This window comes from Rhodamnia argentea, chromosome 7, assembly GCF_020921035.1.
Source record: "Rhodamnia argentea isolate NSW1041297 chromosome 7, ASM2092103v1, whole genome shotgun sequence".
NCBI classification, from domain to species: domain Eukaryota; kingdom Viridiplantae; phylum Streptophyta; class Magnoliopsida; order Myrtales; family Myrtaceae; genus Rhodamnia; species Rhodamnia argentea.
In genome coordinates, this window is record NC_063156.1 from 6386220 (window position 1) to 6401557 (window position 15338).

Here is a 15338-nt window from a genome sequence, read left to right on the forward strand (position 1 = left end):
ATTGTTACTGGAAAACCTTTCTAGGAGCAAAGCCAGAATGAAAAAACTGACCACAACCAGCTGAAAATATGTCAAATGAAATCTTTCATAGTTCAGCAGAAAATCCTTATTCCCCAATATTACAAACCAGTTTCTTCCATTATTGATCATTTTTTGGCCACATCAAATCCATACTGCAAGGAAACAAATTCCACGACCAAGTCTATACTTACCCATTAGGAAGGTCCTCGACCCAAGTATATGAAACCAGAGAAATAAACAGGATGCGAAACACACGATGTGTTTGGCAGGAAAGACAAGCAGAAACCTCAACTACATGATCTACTTTTCCTTCCGAAATTTTATTGCATACAAAACAAATAGCTACAAATGCATCATCCTGCCAACTAGGCAATGGCGGTTTCAAGCAAGCTAGTGTTGAACTGAAGACCAGGAATTCGCATCGACCCAGTTAAAAGCTATAGGGCTCAGAAAAGCGTCAGGAATGCCGAAGGAACTGACCAAAGCAAGCGCATGTGGTCTCAACTCGCTGCAGAGTATCGCCACTTCCTTCCGTACGGCAGCAGCATTCTCGGTTGATAAGTAACCGTATCGTAAGAATGAAGCATCCTCTTCCATGCAGGTCAAGGCATACATGGATCTCAGCAGAGCCAGCATGTCCTGCAGATAACCATGCACATAGATTTGCACAATCAATACAACCCACAACACGGTGAACAAAGGTGCACTTGAGAAAGTACACCAAGGCTTATAAGTCTCGTATACTTAGCACTACATGACTGCACTTGAGAAGGTACACCAAGGCTTATAAGTCTCTCGTATACTTAGCACTACAGGACAGCTTGTCATGCCGTCTAATTCATAGATAAAGGGGACAAAAGCATAAAAATCATGGAAACAAATATCCTTCAACTCAAGGTGCAGCTGATACCCTCTTTCTAATGGTACCTACCCGAAATCACCGCCTCATCGACAAATCAAGAACATGTTTTGTGTGCATTATAATTTGGCTATAATGTTGGACATCAGACATTTGCAGAGATATTTTTTACTGTAGCTTTCCGAAATAATTGCATTAGGCTTCACCAATTAAGTTCTATAGCATTAGACACAAACATATTAACATCCAGGATTTCTTACTTAGTATTTTGGCCCTTTTCACATTTATTTGACTGTAAAACCAGATGCCAGAAGAGAAGCAGATCAACTTTCCAATTATTTCCTGATTTTTTTTTCATTTAAATCATAGACTGCCCACAGTGTGATTTTAGTTGCATCAAATCCTATCAAACTGGACAATAATAAACTGTTCATTGCTCAAAGCGAATGTCACATCAGTATTGGGGAGAATAAACACAGATTTACCTTCAATGAACCAGCTGGTGAATTTTCTTCAACTTCAAGAAAATTTTCCAGTACACATCGTTCTGAAAAAGCTTGACCCAAGTCTTCTGCAAGCTGGTAACTCTGGGGATGGTGAAAGAAAATAACTTCGAGAGAGAGAGAGAGAGAGAGAGAGAGAGAGGCGTTATTTCATCATAACATGTACTCACCGACAGTAATGCATGCTCTTTCATTTCTCCTCGTGCTTGACGTTGCAATATCTCTTCAGCAAAACAATTTAGTAAATCTCTCTCCCTCACATGGAAGGCATCAACCTGGAAGTGGCCACTTCTAAGAACAGTGCTGGGGAGCTGCTGCGGTATCACGGAGCATGGTCCATTCATGTGTTCCAATCCCAACCCGTTAAATGGCTTCTTTCTCTTTTGAGCTGCTAGATATTCAGCGAAGAGTGTCTTGCTTATCTGAATTCACAATAGCACACATTCGATTGAGAAAATCTTTTAAAAGCACAGATAATTAGTAGGAAATATTGCCTGTTGCATCACAAATTAAAATATACAAAGGAAAACTACCAACTAAGATAAGTAGTTCATGCTAGTAAGACAGATATAGCTGGGATGGGACAAGGATTTACAAGCATGTGACCCATAAAAGGAAAAGGGAAGAATGAAAATATCAAGATTCCATATCTTAACTGGTTTGATGTAAGGCCTTTACAAGTACATATAACAAGATTTAGAACAATCTTTTTGTTCATTTTCCCACTTTTTGCTGGGTGACAGATGTTTGCACCCATCTGCGGTAACAGCTCTGCAATTTTCTTTTCTAGGGAACCAAAGTTAAAATAAACGAACGAAAAACTAGTAGAAATGCTAAATTTTACAGCCCTAATGATGATAACAGTGACAAAAGTTGCATAAACATATATTTTACATGCTTGGATGGCAATTCATTGTTTATTGCACTTCTCCCTACTTCAGACAAAAATAGAGACCAAAGAAAAGTGGGAAACAAGAAGAAACATTGACCATCCCAAGCATGCTCTCAGTGAGATTACAACTAGTGGGCCCTTGAGAATAGAAGTTGCAAAGTCATATCACTGGTTTTTTCCACCTGACTACCAGAAACTGTGACCAGTTATCTATTTTGAATTAAACAATAAGGAATCCTAAACATGATGTTGTATCAATTTCCCTTGGTCTCACAATCAGAAAGTAAATAAGCAACAAATCAAATAGACAAATTCACCTCGTGTACTAAAGTGATTCAAAAAAATTAACTTGCTTTTTCCTTCTACAGTAGGAATTTAAAGGTGTCAACCTGTTGCATCAAAACATTGTTGTCCCCTTCAAATGTGGACTGCACGTCTTTTTCACTTTTCAAATGGCCAACACGATTTTCAGTCTTGAGGCCTTGTCCTCCACAAGCTTCCCGACACTCCTGATTCAATAAAAAGAATTGAAAAAGGCCGCCCACAGAAGTACATTGAACTCTATCTGAAGGAAAGAACCTGAAGAGTCCGCATGTTATGCCAGGTAAATGAAGCCTTAAACGCACTAGAGAGAATGTGAATGGTTTTGTTTAATTCAGGTGTCCGCTTCATGTAAATCATCTTCAAGTGGTTAGCAGAGAAACTCATTGCATATCTGCAACAGAATGGCATAATGCTCAGAACAACATAAAATTATGCCAAATTGTCAAACTAGCAACTCAGAATCATGAAATTTACTGTTAGGTGTTGCATATTTCTAGGCTGATCATGTAATAGCTAAAAAAACAAGGCATACCAATAAAGCTAGCAATCCAAACTGGCACTCATTAACTGATGAGTTTGACTTGACATTTCTTGTGTGCTTGTTGAATAGTGACAAGTATAAGGAACACACAACGCTAAAAATTGAATTCCGAAAAGATTTGAACTTAAGGGGGAAAAAAAGGCTTAACCACGGGGCACTTGACATATTTCAATTTTTTCTAATGCAAAACCAATGAAAGGTGGTCCTTTCAATTTCTAGGAATGATGCAGGGTGTCAAAATAATTCACAAAAAAATGAAACCATGTGTCACGGCAATTACATTAAACCAAAAGGCAAAGTCACTTGATGAGAGTGACGGTTATACAATAAAGCCTGTGCTGCAACTTGCAAATGTCGTTTTTTTCCATAGAATATTAACAATATCCAACCAATGTAGAATACACATCTCTTGACATGATATTGAAAAAAAGACATCCAGCCTATTAATGCAACTAGTGAGAGAAAACCAACGTCTTCGCAAGGAGAGGTAAGAGTCTCCGTTGATGACTTGGGTAGTCAAGCAATAGCACTTCAGGCTGGTTGGGTGCAATTGAAAATGCTCGCCTCGACAATGCATACCTTATGGCAATAGCCAAACCAATCTGAAAATTGAACATCAGATACATAAGTATGCTTGTATAGCATTCACCTCCAGTCATCGCATAGTAATTCGGAAGTTAACTTACTAACTGATAAGACTCACAACTAAATTACCTTGGCAGAGTAAATTGCACTGACTGCAATATTTACGCGTCCAGCTGTTAAAGGGGCCAAGAATGCTGCAAATCTCTGGACAATAGTAGTGCAACTATCACTTGAAAACTTCATTGAACATATAAAACATATTCTCCTGCTGCTAAACAGCTCAACAAAAAATCAAGAAAAAAAAAAAACAAAAAAGCACATAAGAAAGTTGTATGCTGAAATTTAGATGTGAATTACTTGATCACGGTCCTTTATAGCACTAAGATATTCCCCATCTGGTGAAACGTCAGCCACTGAATTCAACAAGTTCTCCCGTGGTATCCGCACGTTATCAAACCTAATCCACCGCATTGAAGGAACTTCATAAACCATACAGAGATATGCACATCTGAGCAAAATTTGTACTGATCAACAACAAGGAACTTAACCCCCCACCACCCCCCAAAAAAAAAAAAAAAAAAAAAACAAGTACTTACCATATCCGACCATTGTCAATACCATTCAGACCAATTTTATGCCCACAATCGGCTATGCGTATGTTAGGACAGATGTTGCCATCTGCATCTCTTATCTGTACTATAAATGCATGGACCCCTTGATTGATCCCATTGATATTGAGCTGGGAGAAAGCCACTGTGTGCGTTGCATGCTGCACAGCGACAATAACAAGTATATTAATAGTGAGGACACACCGTGCTTTCACAGCAAAGAAATATGATAAAAAAGTAAGACACAGTATCATATTTCATGGCTACATACTGCAAGAAAATTCTATGTTGCGAGTAAAAATGTCATTACATTTGCTGCTCCTCCAATCCAATATTTCTGTGCTGACTCCCATGGGGTGTTAATAATGAACTCCCTGGCCCTTTGATCATATGTCGTAACTGTTTCGATGCCTCGAACCTGACAGCACAAACCCCAATAGCAATAAGTTAAAACAAAAAATCATCAAGGAATAACACACAACAAATTCACTCATAAATAGGACCCATCTGAACAAAGAGTCAGTCATAACATAGTTCACTAAAGTTGCATACATTACTCCCATGCCCCAATTCAGTCATCGCAAAGCAACCCTTGACCACATAATTCTCGGTGTCTCTCAACCACTTCACATGGTGCCGCTCTGTGCCGAAAAATTGAATAGCACCACCCCTGAAATCCCATCAACGCACAGATGTAAGGATCGTTACAATCATACTAATCTTTTCGAAGTACAGGATACAATATCCCAAGCACGTGCACCAAATTCACCTAACCAGAAAAGTAATGTGGGACGCAGACCAAGCACAAAAACAACACATGCAGAAAACATAGGAGACTTGGAGAGCCACCGAAGAGAAAAATTCATTCCTACTGTATTTGTGAATATTGCCAGACAACGAACCACATAAACAGAGAATTCACTTGTCCGTAATGGTATCCGACCAAGCACAGTGTTTAGCGCTAATGACTACAAGCATTATGAAATTAAGCATCTTCCTCCAATGCTAAAATTCAACAACAGCTCTAATTCACCATCAAGCTGCCCCCCCGGGACAACACAATCGTCGTTTGATCATCGAATCAAACTGAAAACCGCACAAGCGAGACGTACCACAAGAAGAACTGAACCCCGAGCTTAATCGCCAACGAGTGATCGAACATCCCGGCCACCTCGAGCAGCGCGAACTTCCTCAGCTCCTCCTCCACGGTCTTCCCGGTGAGCCACCCTTCGAAGACGCCCGTCTCGAGCAAGTAGTCGATCCTCTTCATCGTCATCTCCCTCTGCTGCTCCATCGACTGGTTGTAGTCCGGCGACACGAAGACCCTGCCGCCCAGTCTCCTGGGGTTGAAGAGCTTGCTCTGGATCATGAGCCCGTACAGCCAGTCCCGCTCTTGCAAGTTGTGGCCGTCCAGGAGCTTGCGCATCTCGGAGGTGTCGAAGTGGGTCGACTCGGCGAGCTCGGGGGGCGAGTAGTTGAGGCACGGGGTTGGGGAAAGAGAAGGGGTTTCGGGAGAGGGGGCTTGGGTGAGGTGGTTCTTGAGGACTTGGGTTCGCCATGAGACTCGATCCATGGAAGGAATTGAAGGTTCTTTGACGGAGCGAGGAAGGGGATTGAGCTTAGCAGAGAGCGAACCAGACGGGAAAAAATTGGAACCCAGAAAATGTTGACTTCTCTCCGCCGAGGAGAAGCGTTTTCAAACGCGACGAGGGACGAAGGAGAGGCGCGTTGGCCGTGGAATCGGTGGTCCGGTATTGACCGGGGGATTGTTCCACGCACGTAACATTCGCGTTTGATGCACTCTCGGCCAGCAATTATCCATTTACTTAAAAAAATGGAGAAAAAAAACCACCAAAAGCCTCAAACTATACCTGCTTATACACGTTTAGGGTGCACATAACAACAGTTTTATTTCTCTATTTTTTTTTAATTTTTCTGTTCCGGAGAGCATGTTTGGAACAAAAATCAGTTCGGTAACGCAATTTCATTTTTTTATTTTTAAGATAATTTTTTGACTAAAAATAGATTAGGAATAGAAATGAGAAATAGAAATTTGCTAACTTTTTTTTTTTATGGAATAGAAACATAAATAAGATTTTTTCTTATTGCTCATTCCCTTTCTCTAGCGTGTGATCTCCTCTCGCGTCTCCGACTCCGGTCGCCATTCGTCAATTGTCATTTGCCGGTCTCGGATCCTCGATCCTCGGCCACCGTTCGCTGACCGCAGTCGGTTGCCTCTCTCGCTTCCCTTCTGCCGATCGCCATTTGCTAGTTTCTGGTCCTTGGCTGTCGTTTGACGACTGCTGGGCTCCGCCCACCCATTGCCATTCGCTAGTCGCTAGCCCAATAGAAGTAATTTCATGCTATCATCAAACGAATTTCTATTTTGATAACATAAAATTTGTGTTGTTGTCAAATACATGTCTCTACTCGTAAACTTATCCACGGAATAGAAATAGAAATATCTATTTCTAATCAAAATAGAACCCGAAAAGAGAATGGTTGTCATTTGCGCCCTACTATGAACTTTTTTTTATCACAAAAAGCCTCAAACTTGTATATGTATCATATTTTTACCCTCGATTATGGTTCCGTTAGGAGGAGCCCTTGAAGGTCTTATGTGGACGAATGTATTCATACAGCCTTGACGTGGTGTCCATGTGGATTAGTGACAAAGAGAGATGGACATCAACCGTGACAGATGGACAATAATTTGCTAGTTCCCGTGGATGCTATGTCATTGTTGTTTGCATTCCGTCGTTCACGTCAGCTGCCTCATAGGATTGTTAATGGTCCTTCTTGATGAAAATAAAGTTTTTGGTGATATAATAAAGGTTCAAGAAAAATGCGTCATAATGAGCATATTAATTTGTGCTTTTTGATGGTTTTTTTCCACATTTTATTAACAAATATTATGTTTTCACAATACATATGAATGATTTTTTTTTTTCGTATTAATCTTGTGATTTGTTTAGGCTCGCACTTTTTTCACTCCTCTTATGACTTTGACACTCCTTTTTGTGTGTGTTTTGACCATTATATCCTTTATGTGTGGCCCACCAAATCTGATACAATTTTATATGATTTTTTAATTAATTCTTTTATTTCGTTTCTTTTTTTCTTGTGGGTCCCACCTTCCTCCTTTTCTTCTTCTTCTTCCTCCATCCCACACCTCTCACTCGTCTCTTTTTTTTCTCCCGCACGACGTTCGCTTCGACACCTCCCTCTCCTTCCAAAAACCCCGACTTTATTATGTCAATCCCGTCCTCCACAATTTCGCCAAGACCGGCATTGGGCTCACCAATGACCTCCCCAACGATCCCCTTTTTTCCGCACGAAGGTAATATTAGGCAAGTTGTGTTCTGACAGATAATAAGAAGCGAGATTTGAATTAGTGATTTAATCTTATTTCAGGTTTCAGTATCGTGTGCAAGTGTTGAAACAAAATTTATGCTTTCATAGATTAACTTGTTGGAACACTATGAGGACAATGCTGCGTTTGTTTTTTTTCTTGCGTGCTACAATTGTTGCTTTTAGCCCTAGATTATAGTTGGACGTAGAGTTGAACTTGAGTTCTCAACAACCATTTCGCAATCGCACTTTTGTTGGAATAATTTGTACTTGTTTAACCCATTGTTTCAGTCACTCATGCTTTGTTGGTAATTAGATGTTGTGTTATTCTGGGTAGGCGTGGATAGTTTGCTGTTATAATACAAAGGAAAGAGTATCTATTTTAATTAGGCATCCACTTGATTTTAAACGGGTAATATTCAAGAGGATCGAAATTGCTCGAATGTATCTATTGATGATGAAAATCATAATGGAGAAGAGCACTTGATCATGCCAACAAGTTCATTTAAAACTTTGCCCGGTAATTTTCTAACTCGAGAAAATCTTTTGAGTAGTGTGCGGAGCCATCTTCTTGCTCAAGGTTATGTCATCTCTATTAAAAGGTCAAAGAGAGACAAATATGTTCTTCTGCTATGCGATAGAGGAGGTAATTATCATGATCGACATAATATTGATGTTGCACGTCGGAGAAGAAAGACTGGATCTCGTTTGATTAATTGTCCTTTTGACGTCCGTGGTTATAAAAAGAAGAATGGATCATGGTCACTCAGAATAGTGAATGCATCACACAATCATGATCCCTCGAGTGATATGTCAGGACATCCTACTTGTCGTCGCTTTTCTAAGGTTGAAGCTTTGTTTGTGAAAGAGATGTCTAAGGCCGGTATACCTCCTCGCCAAATCCTTTCTTCCTTGAGACAAAGTAATGCCAATGTTCAAGCTATAGCTAAAACTGTCTACAACATGAAAGTGAAGTTCCGTCGTGAATATCCGAATGGTCGCAATATGGTCCAAGCTTTATTGGATGAGCTTAGTACATGTGGATTCATCTACAATTTTAAACATGATGCTGAGGGTCACTTGACGCATTTATTTTTCTCCCATCCTATCTCTATGGCACTAACAAAGAGTTTCTCAAGTGTCTTCGTAATGGATTGTACTTACAAGACTAATAGATACAAAATGCCTTTGTTGGATATAATTGGAGTTTCCTGTTTTAATACTTCTTTCTACTCATGTTTTGTCTTTTTGAGAAAGGAGGAAGAGGAAGATTATATTTGGGCTTTGACAATGTTTAGTAACATTTTGGGTGTTGGTTGTCAACCTTCAGCTATTATAATCGATAGGGAATTGGCATTGATGAATGCAGTTCGATTCATCTTTCCTAGAAGTGCGAACTTATTGTGTGTTTGGCATATCGAAAAAAATATTGTGGCAAAATGTAAATCTCAGTTTGAAGAAGGAATACATTGGGATTTTTTTATGTTTGATTGGTCCAAAGTTTTGAACTCCAAGGTGGAAGCGGAATATGAGGATAATGTTCAGCAATTCGAATATTGATGTAAGGAAAAGCCATCGGTTATTAACTACATAAAAAATACATAGCTTCCTTTCAAAGAGCTTTTTGTGACTGCTTGGACGGACTTGCACATACATTTTGGAAACCGTGTTACTTCAAGAGCTGAAGGGGCACATTCGACTTTGAAAGCATATCTACAAGTTTCAACGGGGGATTTAGTTGAGGTGAAAAAGAAAATATGCCTTGCGGTTGAAAATCAGTATCAAGAAATCAAAAGCAAATTGTCAAGCGAAAAGGTAAGGGTTTCTCATCATCTTCATATTCCTCTTTTCGGGAACTTGATTACTCGTGTGTCAGGATTTGCTTTAGATAAGCTTTACAAGCAAAATGATATTGCCAAAAGTAGGGTTGAGTTACCTGCTTGTACTATTCATTTTGTGCAATCTATGGGACTTCCATATGCGCACGAGATAAGATTACAGTTTTCCGATGGTTTACCTCTTGATGCAATTAATCCACAATGGATGTTGGATATAAGGTCCTTTTTGGAGAGTGATATTACTCAAAACAATGAAGGAGATTCATTTAAGCAACTACTTCACAAGTTGGAAAGGAAGTATCAACAATGGCCGCTTTCCAAAAAGGAAGTTGTTCAAAAGCAAATTGAGCATTTTGTTCGAGCCAGTGATACAATTTTATATGAGCCCCTAGTTACATCTCATAAAGGTTGTCCTTCTAATTCGAAAACTAAAGGGGAAGCAACTTCTACAAGACGCGAACCTTCGGCATTTGAGATTTTTGAAAAGGGGAAGAGATGTGGTACTTGTAGGTGTTATGGTCATAATAGTCACACATGTAAATTGAAAGGTGAAGATCTTGGATCAAATACACGTTCGAGGACCATTGGAATTCATGGTGATGAAATATAGGCACAGTGGATTTTCTTGAGGGAAGTCAAGTAGCTGAACGGAATTTCTTTTTTGTTAAGTTGCATATGCAATTTATTACTATTGCAATTTGTGGTATGTAATGGCAATATCATTTTGATGTATTTAGATATTTTAGTGCAAGATTTGGCTCCTCTTTTTGAGTTTTTTCAAGTGACTCATAGAAGGCTTTCAACTTATCGCAGCATTGGAATGTTTTGTGAGAAGAAAGTTATGACTTTGGGTTTTCATATCTATATCGTTTACAATAAAATCTCATTGTCAACTATGACAACAAGACCAGCAAAAAAAAAAAAAAAAACACCGGTCTTCAACTTTTGGCTACAAGCATCTTCAGATTTCAAAGATGGAAAAAGTTCCAAAATCATGATTATTATCTAGATAAAGGAGATGCAGGAAAATCATGATTATTCTCAAGAACATGCTCTATTTAGAGGACAACTTGAATCAATTTGTTGGAGCCTTCCCATATATACTAGATGGATCTATTGACAACCATGAATTCGATTGTTAATAGCTGTAAAAGGAGCACAATTTTTCTCTACTAGGAAATGGGGAAAACAACATTAGAGAAAACAACAAAAACCCAATAGAAACATGATTGTCAATTCTAATATGGACTAGGCGATTAAGCGCAAAAAATTTGATGGTAGTAAGCCACAAAACTCCCTTAACTAGCAAACTGTAATTTTTGCTTCAAGATCTCATCATAGATGCTTTTATGGAAGTGGTATTCATCTGCACACTTACTTTGTCTTCTTCCCTGCCTTCTTCTTGATAACCTCATCAACTTAAGTTAGAATCTTTGCCTTGTAAACTTCAGGAGGCTTGTAACTACGAACTGCAGTAGTGAATTGATGCCCCCTTTATTTGTTGGTTCTGGTGCAGCAAACCACATTGTTTTTAAAGCAAAAGACATGCAAATGCGGGAGGAACAATTAGCTTTACCTCATATTGATCACCCAAAAAAGAACCTTACTTAAAAAACGAGTGCAACAAACTTATGCTACTTTTGGAGAAACTCAACATGTAATTCGCATCCACTTTGCATATTGGAACTTGTCTGACTCTATGTTTTAGACATTAGATTGTCACCCTTACAGCCATCAATCCTGTCCACTATAGTCTTTGCCGATATCAAAATCATGTGAGGGATGTTTACTTGCTTTATAAATAGGTTGAATACTTGAGATTTGCATGCCCATTTATTTATTTTCATGAACATAAGGTTGTGTCCTTACAGGAAGGCATGTGACATTGAACCATGTTGAACATGTCAAGATGTACTATTGAACACGGATGATGATGCATCATTGGATATTTCGGCCAGGTTTTTATCTCGGATTATTTGCTACAATCTGAAATTCTTAGGGTGCATCCACGCTAGATGGTTCTTGGGGTGCATCCATGCCGGATGGTTCTTAGGGTGCCATCTCATGAATTGGAAGCAAATTAGTGAAACACATGTTATTGTGTGCGTTTGTTCCTTCCGTTTTATCCTGTTTTATCCTGTTTTGGGAGAACATGGTAAAGTGGCGAAGCTATTCGGGGTTTTTGGAAGGAGAGGGAGGTGTCGAAGCGAATGTCGTGCAGGGGGAAAAAAAAAGAGACGAGTGGGAGGCGTGGGATGGAGGAAGAAGAAGAAGAAGAAAAGGAGGAAGGTGAAACCCGCAAGAAAATAAATAAATAAATAAATAAAATTAATAAAAAAATTATATAAAATTGTATCAGATTTGGTGGGCCACACACAAAGGATAAAATGGTCAAAACACACACAAAAATGAGTGTCAAAGCCATAAGGGGAGTGGAAAAAGCGTGAGCCTTTGTTTATCTCGCAAAAAATGAGTGATTTGGATCGAACTCAATATTCTTTATGAACAATAAAATAAAATCTTTTATAAGAGGTATAAATAATTACTTTTAGAAAGATATTTTTAAATTACTCATTTCTTGAGCGAAATGAACGGAACGAAGAAGTCCAGAATGGCCCAACATTGGAAAGTGATACGCACGCGCACCAAAGAGGCGCGTGAAGTTTCTAAAATAGCAGCCGATAACCATAGCCGATATGTATAAATGATGCTAATATATGGTGGTTGATGGGGAGCTGTTTTGACAAAAAAAAAAAAAATAAAAATGGGGAGCTGTCGGAACTTTAAAGTTGCCGAATAGTGATAATCTCGGGAAATGTGTCCAATGCAAGGATGTCATTTGATATTCAAAACAATCATAAAACATTTCCCTTTGTATTTTATTCTCTATTTTCCAGACGAGTGATTAGTTTTTATATCCTTTTCAGTGCTATTATTTCATGAAAATCACCGAATTTCCTACCCTTATTTTAGGCTCCATTTATTACGTAAAAAATGAATGATCTAAAAATATTTTCTTGAACAAAATGATTTGTATCATGAAATGTTTTACCATCAACACTAATTCATATCAAACATCTTCGTAGGCGATGAATATAATTAAGTGATATAAATAATTATTTTTAGGAAAAAAACTATTTGAATTATTAATTTTCTGCAAAAAAAAAAAAAAGGAGTCTTAAACATGCATAAATTGGTCAAAAGCCCATTCTATAATTTTTTTTTCCTTAGTAAAGTTACCTAAATGATTGAACGGGGCACCCCATTGTTGATCGATCGATCGATCGATCGAGAGAGAGAGAGAGAGAGAGAGAGAGAGAGAGAGAGAGAGGGGAGTGGTATTGCGGTCGGGGCTCGGCGACGAGTCACTTGTGGTGGCAGTGAAGGCGAGGCCGAGCACATGTGTGCAAGGGCTTGGTAGAGCTCAAGGATGAATAGTAAGCTTATTGATTTTGCGTTTTCTTTCTAGCTTGTTTGAATGGGTGTTGTTGCATAACGATGATACACTGTCGTTGGTGGATAGATCCCAAGACTATATAAAGGCACCGAGAACCGTCCGGACGGATTGATCGATCCGTAACCAGTGAGGCCAAAATAAATTGGTCCAGTTCCCGATTCCAATAACCGATGACATTTGCCCATTTTTAGTTTTTTCAATTTGCTCACTATTCGAAGTCTTAAGAGGAAAGTGAATATTCTTTGCACTTGTTTGATTTTTTTTTTTTTACAAACAATAGGACAATTTATCTTTTTTGCAAGTACACCTTTGCACCCGTTGACACATCATGGTATTCTTTTTAAAAAAAGGGAAGTTGGTGGGACCATTTCCATGGACCAACCTCGAAACCAGATCAATGACCTCATGTGGCCAAATTGTGGTGACCTCATGTGGTTTCTCAGTAGAGTTGCCAAGCTGTCACAACCCTTCCGAAGAGGACCTCTAGGGTTTATCTCGTTAAGGTATTTTCCCATAAGTGTGAACATCCACCAAACTGAGAAAACAATTTGAAAAGATTGTTAAGACGATTTGAAGGGCTCATCTCCCCACGGGGAAGCACACTCCCAAGTCTTATGGTGACCGTTTAGGACATTTCGTTTTTGAAATGTTATATTTTCATTCATCCGGAGTCGCTAGTAACCTTTTTTGGGTTGGTTAGAAATTCAATTAAGATGGGAGAGGATCACATTAATCTCTATGGAACCAGAGTTCTAAGTAAGGGGCCTTGATTACGCTAATGTTTTTATGAACGCTTTTTGGGTACCTAAATTAGTTGTTTTTGCCCACAAATGTGCACACATGATCTCAAATTTCGGTGAAGCCATCTCCAAGTGATTATGCACTTGTTCTTGTAGTCCATTTTCATACTATTCTACACTAAACCTATCTTGGTCTATAAAAGAAATTAACCAACAAATAAGTTGAAATAATAATGCGGTAAGAAAAACACACAAATTAACGTAGATATGAATTATTCTAAATGTGATAGGGCAAAACCCGCAACTCGTCGGGTATATTGTAAAGGAAAAACCCTATACAAAGTCGGGTAAAAAATATACATGGCCATCTTCACAAGCCTGGAGACACGAGCCATCGGAAGCTTGACACAAGAGACTTCCTAACTTATTGGAAATGTGGACTTATCCGAGATTGGGTCATCACATCCCAACTCATTGAATACAAAGTGGATGGATAATTCATAAAATGTGCCTTTAGTAACGTTGGTCTCCACACTTCCTATTCATTGAAGGGGAGAACTAAACTAACTAAAGAACTACATTCATTTTATTTATTTCATCGCTTTTCTAACTAAAAATTATTTTTTTATAGATAAAACCAAGTGATTTAACCTAAACTATTACAAATTTCCGTCATCTTCAAGCTCGAGTCGCCTTCACCTCCATGGATTGCCTCGCATTGGGTGACATCCGTCGGGTTGGGTTTTCAAACATTCATTCATTTGTTCAAACATTCAATCAAGTATTCGAAATGAACAAAGTTCATTCACACCAATCAATCAAAGCAATGGCTTCGGGATTGGCCTTTGAATTTCATGCATTGAGATTAACCCGTGAGTGTTAACCAATTTAAGCAACAATTAAGGATGATTGATCATCATTAGCAAGCGTGTAATGATGACCAATATTGGTTAACTTATTAAATTAAGTCCTAGTCGTCCTACATGACTACCCATTGCAACACGCGTCACCCTAGCACGCATCTAGAAATCACACGCACGAGAATTTAAAGACGCATGCAATTAGGTCAATTGACCTTGATTCACAATCAATCAATCAAAGAGAAGTGAGCCCTTAAAGGATTACTTATTCAGTTTTATCTTGGAGTTCTTCAATTGATTATGTTTCAATTTGGTTCACATGGCAAACGAAGTCCAATTGAAACCACTATTAGAAAGCTTAGGGTGTTTAGTTTAAGGGTTAATACCATGAAAAATCTCAAATTGGTATATATATGATAAATTTATCCCGAATTATTTTTTTGACCATAAAAAAATGTAAAATAGTATACCTTTGACAAATTTATCCCAAATTGGTAAACTTGTGACAAATTTACTCTTCGATAGTTTTTATTAAATTTTATTGTCAAATTGCTGAGTTGGATGACATGTGGCAATTGCTGGATATACACGTTTGGGGTTTTTATCCTCTATTGTATCAATTTGAGATTTTTTGTGATATAAATACAATTTAACGGAAACTAACGAAGGGTAAATTTATCACATGTGTACCAAATTATGATTTTTTGTGGTCAAAATAATTAGTTTGGGATAAATTTATCATAGATGTACTAGTTTGGG

The 15338-nt window shown here is 38.4% G+C and overlaps 2 protein-coding genes across 3 annotated transcripts in view; one reads left to right on the forward strand and one right to left on the reverse strand.

Moving 5' to 3' along the window:
* LOC115746805 overlaps positions 1-15338 on the forward strand; it is a 959385-nt gene that overhangs the window by 167784 nt on the left and 776263 nt on the right. The gene's annotated exons all lie outside the window — the stretch shown is intronic.
* Positions 41-6063, reverse strand: LOC115754476 (acyl-coenzyme A oxidase 3, peroxisomal). 2 transcript variants are annotated; one of them, XR_004016990.2, is made up of 13 exons: positions 5446-6062; positions 4886-5003; positions 4644-4751; positions 4322-4494; positions 4083-4182; positions 3855-3929; positions 3612-3742; positions 2855-2990; positions 2665-2784; positions 1554-1805; positions 1366-1467; positions 349-660; positions 41-267 (listed from the first exon to the last, which is right to left on the reverse strand). XR_004016990.2 is itself a non-coding variant. In XM_030693483.2 (12 exons), the coding sequence occupies exons 1-12, from the start codon at positions 5904-5906 to the stop codon at positions 412-414; spliced, it is 2025 nt and encodes a 674-aa protein (XP_030549343.2). In that variant the 5' UTR covers positions 5907-6063; the 3' UTR covers positions 41-411. The 2 variants fall into 2 exon arrangements, 1 of the variants encoding a protein (XP_030549343.2); XM_030693483.2 differs by having other exon boundaries at positions 41-660; positions 5446-6063.